The following is a 26,058-nucleotide window of genomic DNA, read 5'->3' on the forward strand; positions in this document are numbered from 1 at the left end:
GCCCCAGAGCCTTTTAATGTTTTGGGTATGAACCCCAGTGTCTGGGTCCACTAAATTGTAGCGGTGGTTGACGCGCGCATGATGGTACCCCGCCTGCTCAAGTTGTTGTGTGTTGTACGCGCGTCAACAGTCTGAGTATATGGTGATACCCGGTTCAATATGCGTCTGGATGGCGGACATCAGGGTGCTGGCGTTACGGCTGGCCACTGGTGTTACGAAACATTCACCTGTCTCACGGTATATGCCTCCAAAGAGCCATTGCTGGACATGATTTTTTCGCTGGACAAATAAACTTTCATCCACCTCAACAATTTTGCCAGGCTCGCCAATCCGGCGTTGGGGCTGCGACATTAAATCGAGGGTATATATGCCTCCCACATAAGGTTGTTATAAATCACAGTGTTTTTTTGGGGAAATCATGAGGTGGCGCTTACAAAATGTTATGCTTGTAAGCTCCTCTGCCCAAGAAAATATGAAGCGCAGAAGGGTCATACATGTCAGGTGACATCTGCGAAACCATTGTGCGGACTGGACACTGACCTTCTTGCCACAGCTTCTTATGTGGCAGCGCCACATCCGCTCCTTTACATTAAGTCAAAGGGTACAGGAGAAAACCCCTGCTATAGGGATAGAGAACTGACTAGAGTTAGACGGAGTGGTGGCTCTTACCTCACTTGAGGAGCCCGCGCTATCCCGCCGCCGCCTGTTGGTCCCCGTAGTAACTTCTTCGATGTTGCATATGCGCTGGCCCCCAGCCTCTATGTGCCGCTTTAGTAGCAGACCATAGATGTATATACACAGTCCTGGTTCCAGTGCATCCGCAATATGCACAGAACCCTTTTTTTTATGGGCTGCCATGCAGCAGCCCAGAGGTATCCCAGAGGGAGGGAAGACACAGTGAAGCCAGTGCAGTCTCACAGACTGTATCTAGCATCACACAATAGCGGATTTTATCTGGGGGGCTGCAGCCCATAGGTAAAAACTGCCACAGAAAATGAGCAGGTTGGCAGGAGAAAAGTATGGAAGGACAGAAAAGAAAAAAGGAGAAAGTTATTCTTGACAAGGTCTGAAATGTCAGCAGTGGGAATCATTGTGGAGGGCTTTATTGGTGTGGAAGCAGCACTGGCACAGCAGAAACATACTTCCAAGTGTTGTGTCACATGGACACTTTATACAACTACACAGGGAATTTAAGAGAAGTCAAAACATTTTAGGATCTGTAAACCTAAAGAGATCCGGATTATATCTCGACACTGTATTCAATATGTTGACACTGACAAAAGGTACTAGGTGGACATGGTAATGGTCGACAAGAGTTTTTGATGATTTTTTTCTTTTTCATACTTAAAACATCTACGTGGACTTTGTCTGAGAGCGGTAAAGTGTGCCGAGCACAGTGGTAGTGGGGTGAGACACCTGGCCGAAGGTGCAAGGGTATTCTCCCCACTAATTAGGGGGTCCACGTGTCCAGGTGTCGACATTCACACAAGAAAAGTTAAAAGCTTATGTCAACATTTTCATGTGTCGACTTTTTACATGTCAACCTTTTGTCAATGTGGACATTGTAAATGTTAACCTTTTGGTGTCGACACGGTCTATCATATCACCCAAACCCAATCCTAAACATGATAACACAGTTTACTACAATCATTCCCACCTTACAGTATTACACACCATTGATATGAACAACAGTTATAGGTACGTTTCCAATGACACATCCCACTTACCAGAGGTGACCTTGAGGATTAAATTGGACTGCAGCAACATACAGTAACAATCAGTGAGTTAATGGCTGCAGCTTTATTAAATGCAGCACATAGAAGCCTGATAATACTTTGCCATCTGCAGAACAGACTGCAGGCACAATATAAACCACAGAAGTCCAAGAACCTCCAGCTCCATGATAAGCTATAAACTACTAATAAGCATAACTCCTCAGTCAGTGTGCATGGCGGGTTCACAACTAGTTCAGACAAGTACCGCAAGTGCTCATGTATCAGCTCCTCTAATGGGGCGATGTGTGTAGATAGGCCATTTTCTGAGCAATGTGGTTAAATTAAGTAACATCGCTGAGAAAATGGCCTGAAATTGCTCCGTGTGTAGGCCCCATAAGTCTTCATTAACCTGCTCCAGTTTGGACCAATAGCACAAAGTTATGAGGAAACAATAGGAAAACAGGAACAATGTACCGTGCATCTGGAAAGTATTCACAGCACTTCATTTTTTCCACATTTTTGTTATGTTACAGTCTTATTCCAAAATGGAATAAATAATTTTTTTCCCTCAAAATTATAAACAAGACCCCATAATGACAACATGAAAAAAGTTTCTGGGAGATTTTTGCAAATTTATTAAAACTCTAATGATGTGTACACACGGGGGCAATTATGGCTGAAATCACTGGCAATATGGTCGCTCAGCGACCATATTGCCAGTGAATTTATGTGCAGCCGGCGATAAATCGCCAGGTGCACGCTCCCGCAGCCAGCCCTTCATGGTCGCTGGAACTTGCTTCTCCGATTCTGGCTAAAAATCGATGGTAGCTGGTGCACAATGCACTGTGCACCAGCGACCAGCATTCTCTAGTCAAAAGTAGGCAGAGACCGAATAGCTTGCAATTTTCAGCCAAAATCGCTAGTCTCTGATAAAAACTGTACACTGAGCAATATATTGCTGAGATATATTGCAAGTACACTGAGCAATATATTGCTGAGCGATTTTAAGCCACAATCACTCAGCGACCAAATCGCACTGTGTGTACACAGCTTTAAACTAATGCTGTGTACACACGGGGGCTATAATCGCTGGGAATATGGTCACAGGCAACCATATTGCCAGTGATGGAAGTGTGCCCCGGCGATAAATCGCCGGGTGCGCGCTCCCGTTTTCTGCCCCATTGTAATCGCTGGTCGCAGGAGCTTGCTCCTGCGCCCAGCTAATTACCTCTGCGGCTCCCCCAGCAGAGGTTCTTTTTCATCAGCGACCATCTCTGGTCGCTGATGAAAAGGAGACACTGAGCAATATATTGCTCAGCAATATATTGCTTGCATTATATCTCCCCCCGTGTGTACGCACCTTAAGAAATCACATGTACATAAGTATTCACAGCCTTTGCCATGAAGCTCAAAATTAAGCTCAGGTGCATCCTGTTTCCACTGATCATCCTTGAGACGTTCCTACAGCTTAATTTGAGTCCACCTATGGTAAATTCAGGTGATTGGACATTATTTGGAAAGGCACACACCTTTCTATTAAAGGTCCTACACTTGACAGTGCATGTCAGAGCACAAACCAAGCACTAAGACAAAGGAATAGTCTATAATTTTGGCAAGGGTACAGAAAAATATCTGCTGCTTTAAAGATCCCAATGAGCCAAGTGGCCTCCATCATCCGAAAATGGAAGAAGTTCAAAACCACCAGGATTCTTCTTAGAGCTGGACTGCCGTCTAAACTGAACGATCGACGGAGAAGGGCCCTAGTCAGGGAGAACCCAAAGGTCACACTGTCAGAGCTACAGCATTCCTCTGTGGAGAGAGGAGAATCTTCCAGAAGGACAACCATAACTGTCGACATTTTGATGTCGAAATTCTGACTTTTGACACTTTCAACGTTGACGGTAGAGACCATATAATTTGTCTATATTTTAAAGGTTGTCATTTTAACTTTGTCTTCATTTTTGGTGCCGGATGGCTGACAGACAGTTGGGATTCTGACAGTCATTACACCGACGTCAGAATCCCGACGGCCACCGGCTATTCTCCCTTGTGGGGTTCCATAAGCCCCAAAGAGGGAGAATAGAATAGGTGGCTAGAGGGAGAATAGAATAGGTGGCAAGTGTAGCGAGCCACTGTGCCTGCAGTGCGGCGAGTGCAGCGAACCAGCAAGGGGCTATCTGAGTCTAGGCAGTTGGGATCCCGGTGTCGGGCTAATGACTGTCGGGATCCCGATGTCGGGCTAATGACTGTCGGGATCCCGACTGTCTGTGTGCTATACAACACCCCTTCATTTTAACTGGTGACATTTTACCCTGTCCATAATATAAATGATCTATATACTGAATGTCTACATTATTTCCATGTCTAAATGATGTACCTGTAGGCATTTGACTGTTGGCAAACTCCATGTGAAACATTTTACCTGTTGACATAATGGTGTCTATTTTTTGAATGTGTAAATGTTGGCTATGTACTATACACAACCATTACAGGGCCCAGAGACATCAAAGGCTTCGGCCTGTAATGCTAACACAGCATACAGTATATGCACTTTGTTTTCCCACGTACATGAGCCCTGGAAACTCTGATTTACTTTCCGACACAAAGAAGACAGCACGTGCCAATTCCCTGACACAGAAATACTGTTGTGGTCTGTGAACGCTGCTGACAGAATTCACAGAACAAACAATGCAATGTGTCATGAATTTAAAGCTTGTGATACATGCTATGTGCAGGAGAAGTTGTCTTTGTTAATAAATGCAGCTGTCATAGAAAGAGGTTGCACTTGGGACTTCAATTTAAGTTACAAAATGAAGATTTACTGGGCATATTTACATCTTAGCTCAGACAAATCACTTCAGGAAATGCATTTTCATCATGTACATTAGAGCATAGTTACCAGTACCAAGCATGGACGCATGACAATCGCTTACACAGTAACATACAGATTAACTGAAGCGCTTGCATTGTTATAGACCGCTGCCCATAACTGCTATATTAACCACATATTCCCTGTGTATTCCATAGTAATTAGATACCTTTATTTTCTCCTTTTATTACACAAATTCAAGTTATTTTTTTTTATTACCTGAAGCACACTGTGCTATTCTCTTTTATGGGAAGTGAAGATGCTTTCAGGGAAACAACTTTATTTCCTGGCAGGGTGACTTGTTTTATAAAGGATGCTTGAAGGAGAACAAAAGAGAGACCAGATCAATTAACAGAACACGAATATAAAAGTTAGCGTATAAAAACATGATCAAATCAACTGGCTCCCGCAGTCATCGCCTTCCTGGCCTTCCCTGGAACATCATTAACTGTGTTATATAAAATGTAAGTAATTGACGACATAGATGTAACGTATGACCGCCGTTCCATTACACCCCACACTATCCACATCAGTTTGATAAGAACATCGGTACAGCTAGATTGTGCTTCTTCCTTATCTCATTCATGCCCCTCCCCACTGTACAGCATCAGAACACACTACTCTAGAAACGGTTTCTGTGATCATTGTGATGGGCTGCAGGTTACTGTATTCCATCCCACTCCAAAACTAGGGACATCTATTTCTAATCAAACACAAAGGATTATCACCATACCATGTAATTGTATACCTAGATAATGTGTAGTTGATATGACCACACACTTTATAGAGATCCATTTGCAATTGTTTTATTTTTCATTGTTACAAAAAGTTAGGAGGGTATGGAACAACCATCTAAAGTGGTATTTATCTATTACATTATATAAAATAACTAAGTTCTCATTGGTTGATATGGATAATCCCTCCATTTATCTAGAAGGTCTGCTATAATTGTAAGTAAAGGTGCCCATACACGTGGCGATAAGCAATGTGCAATGTGACGCGATGCACGCTCACGGGCATCGCATCCCACAGTACAAAAAGCATGTGCTGCACATACTTTTTGTACTGCCTGCAGATCGCTTTGCATGCAAAACGCATGCATTGCAATGCGATCCGCCCAATAACACGTCGCGTTGCACGCGGTTATCGCAACTTGTATTGGCACCTTTAGTGCTTCATACAGTAGCTGTGCCAATAAAAGCATCTTTGCCCTGCCCTCCCCCGGGTAAAAAGTGTAACAACATTCAGGGCCAGATGTATAAAGCTTCAAAAAGTGATAAAGTGGAGAGTGAAAAACAACCAGCCAATCAGATCCTACCAGTCATTTTTCAAACTCAGCCTGTAGCGTGGCAGTTAGGAGCTGATTGGCTGGCTGTTTATCACTCTCCATTTTATCACTTAATGAAGCTTGAAACATCTATCCCTCAGTATTAAGTACTAGCGCAAGTAGTAAGTTAATGTTCATAACCACAAAATATACAGTACACATTCTAAGCAGGTTATATAGCTGTCACATTGGTGGCCATCAAATTGTTCACTGTACACATATGTGATTATTTGTAATGTGCATCTATTCTCTATAACAACCTACACCACTGTGGACCTGCGGGCCATTCAGGAGCACAAAAGTCATCCGGATATTTGCTAGAGGCTAAATTGGAGCTTTCACAATTATCATAAATTTTCTGCGGAATAGAGACATAAATGCAGCCTATTTCAGATGGATTTTCTGTAGCAAGGATAAGGTTGCTTATTGTGTGGATAGCTGCTGCCGCAAATGGCTATATTGGGGAAGTGTAGACACATAAATGCAGCAAACCCTTAATACAGACAGAAATCTGAAGCTATTTTTAAGCATGCAGCATCTGCAACAGTGAATAACCCAATATTCTAAAAAATATTTACAAATAACCAAAACTATTTCTATACAGAGACTATTTACCGCGGGCTTACTGAAGCAGCAGAACTAGTCAATAAGCCCTGAAGGCAGCCCATAGGCGGGAGGGATGATTTTGTTTTCAAGTTTGAGCAGGTCCAGGAACTTATCCTGGATTCCAAGCGGTGTTTTCAATGTGCTGCCGCTATTCCCGACGGGGGAAATAGAGGCGGCTCCCTATTCAATGCTCTATTTAGCGACAGCATTGAAGCGGAATCGTGGCAGAACGGGCCCAACATTACAAGCTGTCGGGCCCGTTCTGCTGCTAACGGCCATGGATTGTCGAGATCCTGGCCGTAGATTGACATTCCATGGCCATGCCCCCTTTGCGACGATCGTCAGGCGGGACATCGAATCCCACCTGACGTTTAGCTGTCGATCAAAACGCAAACGGGCCAGGATCATGGCTGTCGGGAGGGATCGACAGCCGTGATCCTGGATTGAATACCCCCCTAAATGTTAAAGCCTGTTAACAGTGTAATTGACTGGGCAAGACAAAGGGTCTGTAAACCAATTTCCCCTGGCATTTAAGACGGAGGTTACCACCCTTTTTAATCCCATATAAATGACAGGGCTAATTGAGTTCTACCTATATGGCGTCTAAAGGTGCCCATACACGTTACAATTATTGTATACAATATTGTATACAATATCGCATCTCATCGAATATCGGTTTTGCGATGAGATCAGATGAGATCTAGTACAAAAAGTATGTGCAGCACATACTTTTTGTACTAGATCTCATCTCATCTGATCTCATCGCAAAACCGATATTCGATGAGATGCAATATTGTATACAATATTGTATACAATAATTGTAACGTGTATGGGCACCTTTACTCTTGCTAAGCTGGAGATATGCGCTCTACTGCATAAAGTCACTGCAAGAATATTCTACGCATGTATGTGTACACTGTCATATGCGCTCTGCAGTGAGGGTCAAAGGTGGGCACTCGTGACTGCATACAAGCTATTGATTAAACGCAACTTATTCCTTGCTATGGAACTCTTCTGTGGCCAATATTTCTATACAAGAAAGTACAAAGCAACACACTGGAAATTATAATCATCAACATGTCCTTAAAACAGAAGACTTTGATGTATTGTTTTCTTTTCCAGGAATCTGTGGGCACACTAAACTTTAACATGAACACTTGATACCTGGCGGCAGGTGCGCTGCTTGGATAAGTGTATTCAGAGGGATTTCTTTTTCTCCGGGTTTATTAAGATTTAGCACTGGGCTGGGGGACAGCCCGGTCACATGCTTCACGATCGCACCGCTTGGCTGCTGAACTACCTGCAACGGCAATGGCAACGTTAGGAGGGACAAACAGGTCCTCATTCCACACAGTCCATCAACATGCTCAATCAAGCGAAACTGCTATGAGGCATCTGTGTCTAGCCCTTAGTTTACACACATCACACTCATGAAACCTCAAGCGTACTTTTGTCTGGATATGACAATAAGAAATCTCACCAGTTGTTTACAGTAATATCTAACAACATAAACTTGTCCAGATGGCCTTAATCCCTTAAGACACGCAGGCCTATCAGACCGCAAGTCATGTAGGTTTTTCACAATTCATCATTAATGCAGTTTACTCAAATGTCATGAAATAAAATTGGCGAGATTTTCTATGCAGTTTTGTTTCATATGAAATTAGATCACAGAAATCAAATGTTATGTGAATGTCCTTTTTAATATCAGTGGGCTCTGTGAGTATTACCGAAACATAATTATACTTGCAATGTGCAGCACTAAATAAAAGAAAATGACCATATAAAATGAATCATAGTGGTGTAAAGTACCAATAAAAAACAATACACAAAGTCATTTATTTTAATGTATATACCCATAACTCCACAATGAAGACCATTAAAAATGTTAAACCCCTATTTGCTATGGTCCACAATTCCAATGTTGTTTTCAACTAAATTTGCACTGCGAAATTAGGAAATATCACAGGAATGTATCACGATCCTCAAGCAGGGACAGAGCTGTCGCTGTGAAACTTCACACAATTCTCACTGTATTTTTCACAAAAAATACAGGGGTAGATGCAGGAGCGGAACTACCATGGGTGGTGCATCACCCAATGTTTTTTCCTGTCATCCTCTGCACCTGGGCCCACCACCCACAAGATCCACCACTGGGTAGATGTATTACCTGGTACTATGGGGGAGAAGCGGTAACACTGCCGTTATCTGGGTTAATACCACTTCTCCCCCATGTATGAAGGTACGCCGGCCCACCATTTGCGCAACGTGTACTTTCGTACTGGATGCGAATGGATATTTTACATAAACATCCATTTACAGCCTGTGGGGGAACACCCACATCATTCAATGGTCGGTGACCATCAAATGATTTGGAATATGCACGTAGATCTAAGGTTGCTCTGAGCAACCTTAGATCTGTGTGCACAGTCTGAGGGAAGTGGGCGAACAGCTGACATCCAGTGATGGTACCGGCCATAAGGAGGACAGGCCGCAAGGATAAGTGCGTGCACCCAGAGAACAGTTTATTCGCCGTGGCCGCATGCACCCAGTGCATGCACATGCGTAGATATGTGCATGCACAAGCAACAAACATTGGCCCTGTGCGAACGAACGCGAACTTTGTCCCTTAAGTAATGAGCATTTCTATAGCTTGGTCAGCATACATATGTAGACATACAGCATATCAACTAAAAATAACCTGACATCATTATGACATTGTTTAGCAGTGCTCTTCTCAGTGACCATAACAGGACATTTACTGTTTGAGGTCTTATGCATGATAATCCCTTAGCAACAGGAATTATTATTATTTTAGATAAGTGTTGGGTACTTATGTATTATCTGGGCTCCCATGTTAAATGCACCCCATTTTTTCATACCCCTACTATCCAACTACGCATGGAGTTGATTTTGTATAGTGTGGCGTGCGCAGCGAGCCACCGTGCCCGAAGCCCGCGGTCTCATAAGAAAAACGGGAGCCCAGATATTACATAAGTACCCAGTGTTGTCCTTTCAGGCTTCCATTGCTTTGTGGATAATGAGTTTACAGATAACAGATCTTCTGCATGCACACAAACTTAGTAAAACCTTGGATGTTTCAGGACATACATAGCCTATTGTAACAAAAGAAAATTAGTTATATTTAAATCATTGTAGAGAATAACCATGGTGGAGAAAGGATAGATTTTCCATGCCGCTGATTTTCAAAGCCAATAATTATAAAATGGCAATAAGAATCAATGCTATACCAGGCTTGTTTAGTACGCATTCCTATTGCCTATTGCCTTTTTAAATGTATCAGTCAAAACTTTCACAAACTACAGAGGGTTGGAACTTATGGCGATAAGGACACTGGATTACTTCTAATTTTGTGATTTGGTCAGAAGTTAAGCCCCATACACCTGGTTCAATTTACTTTCTAGTCAATTCTGATCTAATCGGGATCGAAGCGCAGGGCGCAGTGTACACATTTCATTTAGACTTTATAGTACAGATCTGTATATTAAATTTCAATTCCACGGGGCCGCGCATTAGAATCAAATGTGTTTGATTTTGCTGTTATGAGCAAAATCAAATTGGAAAGTAAACTACATTGAACCGTGTGTACGCCCTCACATCTGATTTAAACCACATCGATCCTACCCTGATGGTCAATTGGCTGCAACTTATGAAGTTATTCATGTTTACCCTTTAATCTGTATCTGTGATATAGTTCTCAATGCACGAGGGGATGTTTCTTCGCCTTAACACTGTTTATGCTGTACAAACGTAGCAAAGGATTCCCCCCCCCCCCCCCCTGCAGTAGATTACTGAGTTTAGTTAAATGAGAGAAATGTCAATTATAGGTTTCCCAACTTGTGGGTCAGATTTTTGTTTGTTAATCAAACTTTTTGATATTTTTTTTTTTTTACTTAAATGAAAAATTACAGGCCAAATTTTGTCTGAAAACAAATAAATGATTTTCACAGGTTTTTGACTGCTATTTTCAGAAAACATACTTAAAAGTTCCATTGTGACCACATTAAGCTTTAAAATATATATTATAGCGCTTTGAGAACATTTTTTATACTATCATTTGATGAAGTTTAGAAAAAGCAGTTTTTTTGTTTCTAGGACAGCCATAAGTAGAAGAGAAAGAATGTGTTTAAATCAGTCAAGCTATTCACAAACATAAAAAAAATATAAAAAGGAATTCAATTTACCAAGCTCAGCACTTTTTGCAAAACAAATAACCACAAAAAGTATCTTATCACAGATTTGTGCGCTTCCATGATTCGTATACAGTAATACTGCTTTCACATCGCAAAATGCAGGGTCCCGGCGCGACCCTGCATTTTGGAATGTTCACAACCCCTCAGCGAAATGGCATTATTGCCTGTTCGCTGATTTCATCCAGGGGCGTGGCAGGGAGTCGGCGTGTCATCGGGGGCAGGTGAGGAGGCAGCGCTTAGACCTTGCACTGCTCCAAGCGCTGCCTCCTCCATAGTGTGAATGGGAAACAGGTTGCCTGACCCGTTTAACCCATTCACACTGCACAGCACCATGGCAACGAACCGGAAAGAACTCTGCTTTTTTTACCGGTTCTTATTGCCATGATTTCTTATTGCTACCCGTTTGTGGGACCCGGTAACCCCTTTCACATCGCACTAATCATCGCACTAATCGCTGGGTCGTGCCGGCAAGAAACCTGGTAATTAGTCGTGATGTGAAAGGAGTATAATTCAGTTGCAAATTTTCAAAAATTAACTGCTAAGTGCCTAATTACTTATTCAGGTGTGTGTCCCAGGTGCTCTCAATAAAATGATTTTTTTTTTCTTTAAAACAGGGATTTTAAGTCATGTGTATAGAAACAAGATGGTCCCCAACTGTTGCAAACTTGTATAGTATTAAAGTCTAGATTTTACACAAACACTAATGATATACTAGAATGATCTTACCACTTGTTTCATGCTCACAGTGTTCAATGTGTTGAGTGACTGGGAAAGAGCAGGGCTAATTTGTTGGATTTTGACACTGCCAAGTGGCATAGAACCAGTGGTGTTTGCTGTCTGTATGGAAGTGGTTGGCGTGATCTTCACAAAAGAGAGCGAGCTTGTGGCAGTTGTAGCTGGCGGAGGGTTCTGGTGACCGCACTGGAAGATAAAATCCTGGGAATTTGGCATCAGTCGGCGCAGTGAAGGCAGACTCTTCTGTGCAGAGGAAAGAAGAATTCATAGATTTACTATCCCATTACATGAATATTTTGCATCAAAGTTCTTACTTGATACATGTTATACATGTATGTGGTACCATATTTTCTAAACGAAATATTTCCAGACTAAACTTCCATATAGTTCTAAACATTCCTTTTTTCCCAGATACACCTTACCACAAACATGATTAATAAGACTTTTCAAGTGCACTTCATATTAAAAGTCAGTAGTTTTAAGAAGGAGCCATGCAGAGGTGTCCTCATACTGTACATCTAGCCTCAAAATGCCATGCATCCTGATTTGGCAGAAATGTGTCTTAGGGGTATATTCAATTAGAGTCGGAAACTGCTATTTGTCAGAAAACGTCAGTTTCAGACTTTTAGTCGAATCCTATTCAATGACTTTGACCACATGGATTGGCGGAATAGCCGCCAATCCACGTGCTTTTGTCAGAAACGGGGCCAAATTGTACATGTTTTGGACCGTTTCTGACAATCTCCATCCGACTTTAAAAAAGTCAGATTGAGATGAGGCGGGGAGGACAGCGCCAGGTGAGCAGCAGCAGCTTAGCCGGTGTCGTCCTTCTGGTGCTGTCCTCCTGCTGCTCGCGGCAGCTGCTCATATGGTCCTGGCACTGACGGGCGTCACCCCGGCCAGGCTCCTCTTTCCGGATAAGCTCCCCGGCCAGCAGGCAGCAAGTGCGGCACCCTCCAGCAGCTCCCAGTGATTTCACACATGGGGGCAGATGTATTAAGCCTTAACAAGAGATAAATGCAAGGGTGATAAGGAGAGATAAACGTCCAGCCAATCAGCTCCTTACTGACATTTTTCAAACACAGCCTGTAACATGGCAGTTAGCAGGTGATTATCTCTCCTTATCACCCTTGGATTTATCTCTTGTTAAAGCTTAATACATCTGCCCCATTGAGAGCTGCTGAAAGCAGCAGCAGCAGGAGGAGGAGGATACACAGGAACGGCCAAATCCAACAGTTGGATTTCACCGTTTATTGAATAGGGCTTGTCGGATCCATTTCTTGTCTCAACTGCAGATACAGGTATCCCTTATCCCAAAATGATGTATCTTGAGGTATCTGGCATTTATGTTGTATCAAACACATGACATACACACAAATATATTTAAATAAAGTTTGTGTACTATCGCAGGGACTGAATTTGAATGCTAAGCAATCATTTTCTTGCACATATTTAGTGCCAGTTACATATCATGTCCCCAGGAGTGTTAGTTACAGCTGTATCTAGAAGGTATTCAGGGGAAAAAACTACATTTTGGCAAACCATTGTTTTCGGAATAATTTGGATAACAGATATTTGGATAAGGGATACTCAAACTGTACCACTGCTTAGACCTTTATTTTTTTGTTTTAACAGATTCAACTTTCTGGATTGAAAACTCCAACACATAGATTTACCTTCAAAAACGGCACCAGATATGGCTGTGGCGATGACTTCAGTTCTTTATACAGTTTTGTAGTAAATTCTTCTGGTTCAAGTTTTGAATCCTTGAATTTGACAGGAATATAGAAGGTTATACACTGCCAAACTTGAGGCAAGGTACAGATGTAGCAGCGTTCAGCTTTGCCGCAATGCGTATGCATCACAGCCTAATGCCTGGTGGAGACTATTCACACCCAGCGATCTCTATGGGCATATGTACCTATGCAAGTGCAGAAGCCATTTGAGGCTAAACTAGTCGTGCCAGCTAAAAGATGAGAGTGACTACATATCTAGGAGGGATTTTAGGGTATTTCTTATCCTGGCTCCATTACTAGCAGGTGGTGTAATAGGTGCCATTAAAACTTGAAGTCAATTTTTCATATAAACCCCCATTAAAATCACTGCCTAATTTTCAATACCTATTTGGAAGGCAAATAAGTATGGCTGCCAGTTTTTGCAGCTCTCAGCATGAGGTGATTGTTCAGGGGGGTAACAGAGTAGGGTGTTACAGTGAAAACAGAGATCAGAAGGGAGTTTCATAGTTTCTCTGCTCACTAAATAACGTTCCATGTGACAGTAGTAAAATAAAACGGTCAATCCGGGGGGTCTATTTAATAATCCTTGGATAAAGTGGAGACAAAGTACCAGCCAATAAGCTTCTAACTGCCATGTTACAGGCTGTTGGTACTTTAGTCTCCTCCCCTTTATCTCTCCAAGGCTTAGTACATTGATGACTAACCTTGACACTCCAGCTGTTGTTGAACTACACATCCCAGCATTATATTCATCAGTTTTTGCATGGCCAAATAGTAAAACTGTAGCAGGGCATGTTGGGATGTGTAGTTCAACAACAGCTGGAGTGTCAAGGTTAGCCGTCAATGGCTTAGTACATATTCGCCTACAGTACATGGTGAATAACAGTCTGCAAAAACAAACCAAAGAAATGGCTTTAATGTATTAAAATATATACCGGTATTATTATTTTTTTTAGATTATCACATTAATTTGTGTGCTTACTGCTGTAAAACAGCCTACTTTAAATTCTAATTGCATGTTACTTAGTATGGTAACTGGAACAAGGAAGAAAAGCATGAAATGCAATTACTAAAACAATACATTGTCTTACAAGCAAGTTCTTCACCAGGTTTTTCACATTTTGACCCATGGTTGGTGACCGAGGTCCACTGGATGCCAGTTTTATTAATGTTGCTAGAAAGTTCTTGCATTTCTTCACATTGTCCACGACTTCCTAGTTAAATGACAAGAGAAGGAAAGCTGGAGGGTTCCAACAGCAGCTGGGTAAGTAAAGTGTAGTAGTCACAAATACAAGTGAGTTCATAGTGATTATTTAGATTTAGGGGGATTCAATTAGCCACAATAAATTGGGACCGATTAGGTTTCCTTGGTTAATTGAATTCCCCCCGTAATATGCAGTACAGCAGTTGAAACTGGAAAAGTACTGGATTGACTACTGTACTGCATAAAGTTACCAGTTGTTGTTGGAAAATATGACCTACTGATGGAATCACAAAGGGCATATGAAAAAAATAGTTTTACATGAAAAAACAAAAAAGGTGGTTCACCACCTAGCTTTAGGAAAATACTATTACCATTAACATGCAGTGTCTGTTCCTCATGCAACCGCAATGGAATTTAACATGCAACGGTAAACTAAACAAGAGCTTCCAGAAAATCACTGCTGCATTGCAAATGCTGCTGATTACAAAAACACTATTGACTCTGGGGTTATTCAAACCCAATGGGTTTCATTCCCACAATCTTTGAAATTTCCTTAATGCGTTATTTTCTGATGTCAGTGGAGAACCGCTTCATTAAGATTAGACTATGCAATGAGTAAAATATATGTTACACCTATTCTTTTGCTTAGCTGAAACATAAAATGTTTTAGTATTTTATCACTTTTTATGATTAATCAATTGCAGAAAACCTGTAGATTTAAAATTATGTGAGGATTTACAGTAATGTCCATAAAATCCAGGTGATTTACTGAAATACACCCAAAACAGCATAGATAACCCCCATACACTACCATATGGCCAAATGTGACAAATTGATTTCTCTTGATTCAAGGCATGATGTTATGGAAGATTAATGATAAAATATTGCTGCTTAATTACTGTGATTTATCAGGCTTTCCTGTAAATTACAACAAGCAGGTAATGCCAGGTCATACAAAGTACTGTACATATAAAAGAAAGCATTTTGTCCCTTATTCAGATCCGATCGCAGTACAAATTTATTCTCAAAATGGGCAAAACCATGTGCACTGCAGGTGGGGCAGATGCAACATGTATAGAGAGTTAGATTTGTGTGAGTTATTTTGTTTCTGTGCAGGGTAAATACTGGCTGCATTATTTTTACACTGCAATTTTGATTTCAATTTCAACACACCCCACCCTAATTGAACTCTCTCTGCACATGTTACATCTGCCCCACCTGCAGTGCACATGGTTTTGCCCATTTTGAGAACAAATTGTACTGCGATCAGATCTGAATAAGGGCCTTTGTGTAAATTCTCTTAAACGGCTGGAGATTCCTTGGCTAACACAAAGGGGTAGAGTTACTAAAATGGGTGTTCTATTGAAGATGGGATGTTGCCCACAGAAACCAATCAGATTATATCTATTATCTTCTAGAAGGTGTGAAATAAATAAGTCGAAATCTGATTGGTTGTTTCAATAGACCGCCCATCTTAGTAAATTTACCCCAAAACATGATACAAACAGTGGCGTAACTATAGCACCGCAGCCCCAGCGGTCGCGGCGGGGCGCTGTGCATATGATGTGCCGGGTGGGGGCTGCGGTGCTATAGTAATCCCCCCACCCCCCGCATGCTTACCTGTCCGCGCGTCCCGGCTCCCCTCCTGGCTTCAATCAATACTATGGAGACGGACCACGATAAAATGGCCGCCCCATAAAGCAGACTGTTCTATGAAACTGTCTGCAGTATGGGGGCGGCCATTTTATCGTGGTCCGTCTGCATAGAATTTATTGAAGCCAGGAGGGGAGCCAGGACGCGCGGACAGGTAAGCATGCGGCAATGGGGGGAGGGGGCACGGGGGGGCGGCCAGACGGACAGCCCCCCCATTAGCTACGCCGCTGGATACAAAGTATAACAAATACCAAGTTTGTGCTAAATAGTAACGCCAAGACCAGGAATACCATTGTGCAAAGTTTCTAACTGGACCCAACCCAGCAAATACTAGAGACAGTGACTAGTAATCTATTGCATGTGAATGAATCAAAATCAATGTTTTCCTCCTATAAAATAAATACTAAATTGTACAATACAAGCTGCATTTATTGGCATTGAGATTGCAAAGTTATCATGTAAGACAATAAAACACTGACACCTAGAGTACAGCTCTAGTGGTTCAAGCCCACTCAAGTATGTATCTCAGGACTGAGATACAGACCAGAGTGTGATAGTAGCACAAGAGCAGAGAGCAACACCCCAGGCAGGAAAGAGGAACTGCATGGGGCATGACAGGTACAGGGTGCTAGAATGTACACCACACATTATAAATACGGTAAACGATTTAAACCCAAAGAGGGTCTGTCGAAGAGGCATAGAGGAGGACATTTAGACTTACTGTGGGAGAGCGAAAGCTCTGTGGTTTATTCGGAGGCACGGTTTTGCATGGAATCACACTGGGGGATACAGATGGAACGTTTGCTTGTCTATTATTTTCAGCCAATAGAGAGGTAGTCATTGGAGCAGCTGGCTTTATACTGGATACAATAATAGGACTAGATACTCCAGGTGCTGTAGTAGTGATGCAAATGTTACTAGTTGTTAACTTGATAGTAGAGGCACATGTAACGACTGGCAACACATTTGTTGGAAGGAAGGTCTTGACAACATTTAGATTGGTGGGTCTAGCAGACGTGGGTAGAGTACAGGTAATTGCTGATGCTTGCGAATGAGATGCAGTTGGTGCTGGAGCCACAAGTGAAGTGCAAGTATTTATTGTTATAGGAATAATCGCTGGTTTAGAAGCACCAACAGGCAAGACTGTGGCGGGGGAGGTACCAGAGCCGACTGCAGATGTCGCTGTGATTCCCATAGAAGTAGTAGGAGCTATGGTGGCCACCGGCGCAGTTACTGCTGGGGCTTGAGCAACGGAAGCCCTGATTATAACTGTAGCAGTTCCTTGGCTGGTTGCTGCGGTTTGTGGAGTGGGGCAAATTCTGACTACTGTAGGCATCGGGACGGTAGTATTTGCAATGGATGGCAAGACAGAGGAAGCTTTCACAATACTGTTTGGTGTACTTGTAGGCTGTAAAACAGAAAAGATGTTACAAAATTCAAGAGGCAGACATTAAACATAAAACCTATGAGTACAGACAGATGTGTCCTCATACTCCAAGTGCTTATGTGCATTATCGTGCTAGCAACTTGGCATTACAGGGCAATAACTGAGGCACGGATAGTCAGCTTCATTATTCCGTACTGCAACTGCATACTATCAGATTTGTAGTGCACTGGGGACTTTGTATTTGCACTCTTCTGTTTTTTGTGGCAGTGTAAATTTTAATGTTATATTAAATGTTGTAAATTTAAATTGGGGCAGTACGGATGGTGTAATGGTTAGCATTACTGCCTCACAGCACTGAAGTCATAGGTCCAAATCCCACCATGGCCCTAACTGTGTGGAGTTTGTATATTATCCTGTGCTTGCGTGGGTTTTCTTCGGTTCTCTGGTTTCCTCCCACAATCCAAAAATATACTGGTAGGTTAATTGGCTCCCAAAAAATTAACCCTAGAATGTGTGTGTGTGTGTGTGTGTGTGTGTGTGTGTGTGAAAATGTGGTAGAGAATATAGATTGTAAACTCCACCGGGGCAGGGACTGATGTGAATGTTTAAATATTCTCTGTATATAAGCTAGACAGCCAATAGGTGGCCACACTATTCTAAAAACATAAACCGAAACAATAAAATACAAGTATAAAAAAAAACTCTTTTCTGGTAACTAAAATCAACTAATCAGTTAATATAAGCCACTAAACCACAGGTTATTCTGTCAGCACCAACTGTCACATACAGACGCTACTAATTACCTGCTTGAAGGGTTCTTTACCCAACCACGTATGTTAATATACATGATTTAATTGTTATTTTAATACTTGTATTTTTTTTCGGTTTATGTTTTTAGAATAGTGTGGCCACCTATTAGCTGTATAGCCTATTATGGAATTGTCTTATTTTTTGGTAATAAATCCCTATTGTTTTAGTAGTACTCCAACCCTGCACAGTTTTGTCTTTTTCCTAGTTTTTCTCCAAATTTAGGGCATTGACCGGCCTTAAACAAGACAGCAGCATTTTTGGGAATACCTCAATATATTACTCAGTATTCATTGTTAACATTGTAAGTTATTGTTACCAGAAATATTTAGCGCTGGTCTTTTGTTTTCTCTGTAAAGCGCTGCGGAATGTGTGTGCGCTATAGAAGAAACTGTTAAATAAATAAATAAATAAATGCCAGCCCCCAGTTGCATTTTTTCACAGATTAGTGTCTGCAAATCACTAGTGAGGACTAGCAAGGATATTCAACATTCGGAGATCCAGCTACTGTGGAACTACACAATGCAGCATGCCCTGCTACAGTTTTGCTATTAGGGCCTGATAAAAACGGTGGCGTTGATTGCTGAGAGGCGTGGATCTACAGCAGATAGTGGGCCAAGCTGCATTTTTTCATGGTGTGCCAAATGAGTCTATTTGTTATGGTTTGAGGATAGGTATTTGTGGACACATCTGTAGAACGTACTGTTTTATCATAGAGACCAGCTGTTCCCAAACACAGTCCTGAAGCAAATGTACAAGGAAGTAAATCGTATACCATGCGCTAAAGCTGCCTTACAGATTCTGTGGTTAAATGAAACACCACTTCATCACATACAATACCATACAATGAATAACCACTGAATCTCTGGACGCTTGTTACTAGACAGTCTTTTCCTTCCCTCAGAAATTTCTCCCATGGTGTGACACTCAAAGGAAAGAAAAAATATATACTGTATACTGTAATATTGCAATGAACAAAATAAACAGTCCCCAAGTGGTGAATGATTTTTGACTTGTACCAAATTGGATGGTCTACATCAGGCATGGAGAACCTTTGGCCCTCCAGCTGCGGTTGAACTACATATCCCAGTATGCTCTGCTACAGTTTTGCTATTAGGTCATGTTAAAACTGTGGCAAGACATGCTGGGATGTGTAGTTTAACCACAACTGAATGGCCAAAGGTTCCCCATCCTGGTCTATATGAATGTAGACAAAATCGTTTAAGGGAGAGACATTCAAGTCACCACCGAATCCCTTTCCAGATCCTCCAACAGACTGGGCGTATGGAATAAAGCAGTCCTGAAGGACCCACAACAAAGGACGTTTTCCATGTCACCTAGGTATACTCAATACTTACTGACACATTTTAAATGTTTCAAGGGTGAACCTAATTTTTATTTTCGGGAATCTGTGAGGAGACCTAGAAAACATGGTCACTGAGGAAAGAGATTGGAAATCACTGATGTAGTGTACATCCATGTTAAGAAAAAAATTTTTTTTACGAGAGAGGGATTGAACCTGGTTTTTACATATAATGATATATTATACATACTTGCTTTACAGAAGTGCTTCTTTGAAAGGTGAGAGTTTGGGAAACAGGGGTTAAATGTGAGGACATAGGTGCAGTTTTCACAGTGCTGTTGGCCACCAGTTGGTTTCCTGTAGTCTAAAACAAAATCAAGACAGAATTAAACAAACTAAAAAGGTATTAAGGTGTACCAATTCGAACCCCATGATTTCCCAAAATGATGCTCTAAATCAGGCATATCCAACCTGCGGCCCTCCAGCTGTTGTGAAACTACAGATTCCAGCATGCCTTGCCATAGTTTTAGCATTACCTAATAGCAGAACTGTGGCAAGGCATGATGGGACTTGTAGTTTCACAACAGCTGGAGGGCCGCAGATTGGACAAGCCTGCTCTAAATTGTAATGGTCACCAAATGTGGGTATAGGTTCATCAAGGGTGCCGTAATCTGTGTTTGAAATAAAGTTTCGGATTGCACTGCACTCCACAGGGACAGGATCAGCACAAAGCAAACTAGAGGCAACACAGGATTGCTGTGCAAAACGTTCCATTCACAAGGTATTCTACTGCTGGCTGTTAGCTTGTTATTTTCTGAGTCAGGATCTCCAATGACAACCCTGATTCAGAGGGCTATAGGTGAACCAACTGAGCCTCATTTACTGTACTTTCCTTGTTTTAAAGGGTATGGATCATTAGGTCACCAGCATGTTGGTTGACAGTCATTAGGTCAACACCATTAGGTCAACATGCATTTAGGTCGACATGCAGGAAAGTACACATGACCCTATGTCAATGGGGTCATTAGGTCGACATGGGGGTAGGTCGACAGTCAAAAGGACGACATGGGGACTGTCACTTTTTTTGTTAAGAATGTCGACACAGTCGACATGGACACTGAGACATAGCGCTGCGCTCGCCATGCTTCGGGCACACTATTTTATTCTCCCACCACGCCCTAGTGGATGGTAGGGCATGAAATACCGCCTGTCGGCACAGGTTGGCTAAAAAAAAAAGTGAAAAACCCCTTGTTGACCTTTTGACTGTCGACCTAATGACCCTGTCGACCTGCCTGCATGTCGACCTAATTGTGTCGCCCTAATGACTGTCAACCAACATGCTGGAGACCCAATGTCCGTATCCCGTTTTAAATTATTGCTTATGTTTACCGAATAGGTAAATCAACTATACTGCAGCGGAACAGTGTCATAGTATATTTGGATTAACATCTGGTATTCTACAGTAGATGCTATACTGTGCATGAAACTTGATGCACATTCCATGCACATTTACCATTTTAAATAGGTGATCTAAAGCAAATTAGTAATTCTCCTTGCAGTTTATGCTCTGTGTCCTATACTGTAAAGCAAAATAAACACCTATGGTCCGTATCTGCAATGAATTAAAAGATGCATGCTTTCAGCAAAGCAACGGAAGGGACCAATAGCATGCTAGTCTTAGCTAGCACCTTAATTAGTTTACTTATATTCTAAACTTACTATGATATTCTAAACGTATATACTGTAAAACAAAGCACTGTTAAATAATAAACCATAATAGTTTTTAAACAATTTATTTTTGCATTGATTTTGTCTTATATTACTGAACCCTTGCAAGTGCAAAACATGTACATCATTCTTGTGCATATGTTAGATTATGTCCATTAATAAGGGGTATTCAATATAGGGTGCTATTTCCAACAGGGGAAATAGCACCATCCGCCTATTCAATGCTGCCATTTCATGACATGGGAAATAGCACCATCCGCCTATTCAGTGCTGCCATTTCATGACATGGGAAATAGCACCATCCGCCTATTCAATGCTGCCATTTCATGATGGGAAATAGCACCATCCGCCTATTCAATGCTGCCGTTTCCGACAGCATTGAAGGCGGAATTCGACAAAACAAATCCGACTTTTAAACCAGTCGGATCAGTTTTGTCAGAAACTGTCGTGGATTGTCGAATTCATGGACGTTTCTCGACAATCCATGGCTGTTTCTGCTGACACGCCCCCTTTTCGACAGGCGGAACATTAAATTCTGCATGTCGAGTACCCGTCGAGCTGGACGAAAAGGGCCCGGGATTCCGTCTGTCAGAACGTTCTGCCAGTCGGAATCCTGGATTGAATACCGGCTTAAGCCTTGGAGAGTGAAATTGGAGAGAGATAAAATGCCAACCATACTAATGCTTAGTATCTCACTGCTCATTGATGCAAGTTGATTAACTGTTGAGCCCATTTCTAAATTGTACAAAAGTATTGTGAAAACATTTTCTTTACTTTGCCCAACAGAACTAAAAACTAAATGCTTTTGTGCTATATGGCCTAAAAATATTTATTACATAGCCCACCTGAAGGCTGGTGACAATAAATACAAATGTGCACCCCAGATGGATGTCTCAGATGATTCCTCCGCTGATCTTACTACTACACAAGTATCCGATGTCCTATGGCCGTCTCACCTGCTATACTTGTGGGTCAGATGAAAAATACATGAACCTGACCATTTTGCTCCAATCACCCCTTTTTTGTCATCTCTTCTAGGGGAAACCTATTCCACCAAGGGTAATCCTACGCAGTGCGCCCAAGATGGCCTTGTGGTAGTAGAATATAGGACCTGTGGTATTTATTACCCAGAATACCTACACCAATCCTCCATTATGCTTACCGTGCACTCAATTTTTTATTTTTATGTCTGTGTGACCGGTCTATTGCTGAAATACTTTAATCCACTATATTGTGTGCATTGTTTTTGATGTGTGTAAAGTGCCTTGGAGAAAGAGCGCTTTATAAATAAAGTTATTGTTTTTATTATTAGAAATGTAAATAAAACATTTTGGTACTTGGGTACTCTTTACCTAGAAGGGCGCCCATCGCGATGGCCGCGATTTCCCATAGGGACCAATGTTAAAAATCAGATTGACCGCGATTTTAGTGTATACCCGCGATTTTTACATAGGAAACAATGTTAAATGGGCCACAGAGCCCTAATAGTCACCGTGAACTGTGAAATGGCCCCCACAATTGTTAACGCCACCCCACGATAAACGTGAACCCGAAGCGTGGCGAGCGCAGCGAGCCCGCGAGGGGTGGCGGTACGCGTCCTCCGACCTTTTCATGCCCTACTATCCACGTCGGCGTGGAGTTGAGAATAGAATAGTGTGGCGAGCGCAGCGAGCCCCGCGAGGGGACGCGGAAACCTTCACAGTTATACGCGTCACCTCGCGGGCTTCACAGGTATCCGTGGCGAAAAGTGGACACCTGTGAAGCCCGCGAGGGGACGCGTTTACCTGTGAAGGTATCCGCGTCCGCTCGCCTCGCTACGCTCGCCACACTATTCTGTTCTCAACTCCACGCCGACGTGGATAGTAGGGCATGAAAAGGTCGGAGGACGCGTACCGCCGCCCCTCGCGGGCTCGCTGCGCTCGCCACGCTTCGGGTTGACGTTGATCGTGGGGTGGCGTTAACAATTGTGGGGGCCATTTCAGAGTTCACGGTGACTATTAGGGCTTTGTGGCCCATTTAACATTGATTCCTATGGCCAAATCGCGGGCATTGAGGCATTTAACATTAAAATCGCGGTCAATCACCGTTTTTAACATTGATCCCTATTGGAAAATCGCGGTCATCGCGGGCACCCGATTTTGATGTACCCGCGATTTACCCGCGATGCCCGCGATTTTTTACCCCCGACGCCCGCGATTTCAATCGCGGGCGCCGTTCTAGGTAAAGAGTACCGGTACTTGTTTCCTAGCACGGCCACAATCTTATGGATCGTGTACCTTTAAGTTAAGGTACACGATCCACACAATGGACCCGATTTCCTTTGAAATCAGGTCCATTTGGCCGGCTAAGACACAATATCGGGGGCATCGCGTCGGTCGGGACCATTAACATTGGTCCCGACGCGACCGACGCGATGCACCCGATTTTTCCATAGGCTTCAATGTTAAAAAATATTTTAACATTGAAATCGTGTCGGTAAAGGTAAAATATCGGGGGCATCGCGTCGGTCGGGACCATTAACATTGGTCCCGACGCGATGCCCCCGATTTTTCCATAGGCTTCAATGTTAAAATATTGTTTAACATTGAAATCGTGAGAAAATGTGAAATGGGCCAATATGACCCATTTCACATTATAGATGTCCCCGTCGTCACCCCACGATAGACGCCAACCCGAAGCGTGGCGAGCGCAGCGAGCCCGCAAGGGGCGGCGGTGCGTGTCCTCCGACCTTTTCATTCCCCTACTATCCACGTCGGCGTGGAGTTGAGAATAGAATAGTGTGGCGAGCGCAGCGAGCCCCGCGAGGGGACGCGTATAACTTCACAGGTATACGCGTCCCCTCGCCACGCTTCGGGCTCGGTGGCTCGCTGCTCTCGCCACACTATTCTATTCTCAACTCCACGCAAACGTGGATAGTGGGTGAATGAAAAGGTCGGAGGACGCGCACCGCCGCCCCTCGCGGGCTCGCTGCGCTCGACACGCTTCGGGTTGGCGTCTATCGTGGGGTGGGGTTTACGCCGTTAAATTTGGGGGGGGTAGGGAATATTTTACATTGAATCCAATGTAAAATCGGGTCCCAGGGACCCGATTTACATTTCATTCAATCAAAAAATAGGGTCGGTCGCGTCGATCGCATCGCATGCGACCAAATCGCCTGCGATGCGATCGACCCGATTTTTCCGACACGACCACCCCGATGTAAATCGCTGTGGCCGTGCTAGGAAACAAGTACCAACATTTTTACTCAGGATCCGGAACATTATAGTTATGACAGTGTATATGATGTTGGTCTTCTGCAAGTAGTAATGTCAGTTACTGTGATGTCACGCATAGGGAAGCCAATCCCGGGGCATTTTTTCAATCCCGGGATTCAAAAATGCCCAATCCCGGGATCCCGACGATCCCGATCCTGGGATTGGCCACCCTAGTCACGCAAGATGGCATCTACAGCTATCCCTGCTAGTCAAAAGATGTCATCAGCAATAATTATCCAAGGTAAGTCTACAATATTATGAAGGTATTGTTACACCCTATGAGCTTATAGGTGGTATTCAATCCCGGCCACCATTTCTGCCATAATCATAAAACCACCCCTTAAATTTTGCTATGGAACCAATTATATGCTATGTATGCTATTATGCATCATGCCACCTGTTTAACATTTTAGTGAATACTTTTTCAAATAGGATTGCATTTCTAAAGCTTCCCTTAGCCTGTGAATACAAACCAATGAACTGCTTTCTCTGAACAGACTGCTTTGTAGGATCATACTGAAAATCCCCTTTCTAAACGGACTAAATGCCAGGGCTTAATGTGGTCCTGAAGAGGTGGTGGAACGCCTTTCTCCTAACTCTGACCCCCCCCCATTAGGCAGAGCCTAGACCAGTGCCAGGGAATTTGTGCCCTACTGTACCTCCCATAAAGGGATAATGGACAAGGTTCACACAATAGTAAGTAAGTTCATACAATAGTAACACCAATTAAAATTACAACATACAGTAGCACAATTATATTCACATTACATGTAGTGTCCTTGATTTATATTGAATTACACAGTAGTGCCCCTTATATGTATAATGTCCACAGTTGTGCTGCTTATACACATCTGTCTCTGTCACGCCAGCCGTTCACTGTCCATGTCCCTCAGCAGCTCCATGCCCTGTGTCCATCCAGCAGATTCTCCACCTCTAAGTCCCTCCAGCCACCTCTCACCCTGTCTTCATCAAGCACAGAGCCTGTACCTCTTAGTGGCTCTTCTTCACTTTAGTGGCACGCTGTGCCAAAATAAGAAGCAGATTGAACAGGCTTTTCTGTTGGAATTACTGTTTGGGGCTGTGGTAGTGGTGGAACTCCGTTCCTCTTACCATTAGAGGTGGTGGAACTCCGTTCCACCCCATTCCACCTCACCTTAACCCCTGCTAAATGCTATTGAGTTATGAGGGGTCACTTTTGGTTAAAGAGTCGGAAAAGGATTACCTTTTATGTGCAGTTTAGGGGCAGGAATTTTCTAAATTTGACACACAAGCGGGAGTGGGTTGGACTAGAACCAGTAGCCATATGAATATTATAAGCAATATTTCTGCTCAACCAACTAATGTGAGCTCACATTTAGGGAAGTTTAAAGTGTGAATGGATAACTTAAAATGTAACCAAATCTGAACATGTTAATAGCACTAAGGTCATTTGAGGATCCTATGAAAATGGCATGGGGCAATAGTGTTACATGGGTACTTGTGAGTTATCCGGGCTGCCGATTTTTTCATCGCGCCCGAAA

At 42.7% G+C, this 26,058-nt stretch overlaps 1 protein-coding gene across 2 annotated transcripts in view; it reads right to left on the bottom strand.

Annotated features, from left to right (window-relative positions):
- TAF4B (TATA-box binding protein associated factor 4b) overlaps nt 1–26,058 on the bottom strand; it is a 354,229-nt gene that overhangs the window by 47,076 nt on the left and 281,095 nt on the right. Inside the window, exons 3-9 of one of the 2 annotated variants that reach the window (XM_083187480.1) lie at nt 19,807–19,920; nt 16,781–17,467; nt 14,294–14,416; nt 13,143–13,232; nt 11,458–11,709; nt 7,682–7,817; nt 4,804–4,900 (exon numbers count right to left, since the gene is read on the bottom strand). In XM_083187480.1, coding sequence (XP_083043606.1) covers nt 4,804–4,900; nt 7,682–7,817; nt 11,458–11,709; nt 13,143–13,232; nt 14,294–14,416; nt 16,781–17,467; nt 19,807–19,920 — 1,499 coding nt within the window. Of the gene's footprint in view, nt 1–4,803; nt 4,901–7,681; nt 7,818–11,457; nt 11,710–13,142; nt 13,233–14,293; nt 14,443–16,780; nt 17,468–19,806; nt 19,921–26,058 lie in introns of those variants that run through there. The other variant, XM_083187481.1, reaches the window with a different exon arrangement.

Source organism: Crinia signifera, chromosome 5, assembly GCF_055691185.1.
Source record: "Crinia signifera chromosome 5, ASM5569118v1, whole genome shotgun sequence".
Lineage (NCBI taxonomy): Eukaryota > Metazoa > Chordata > Amphibia > Anura > Myobatrachidae > Crinia > Crinia signifera.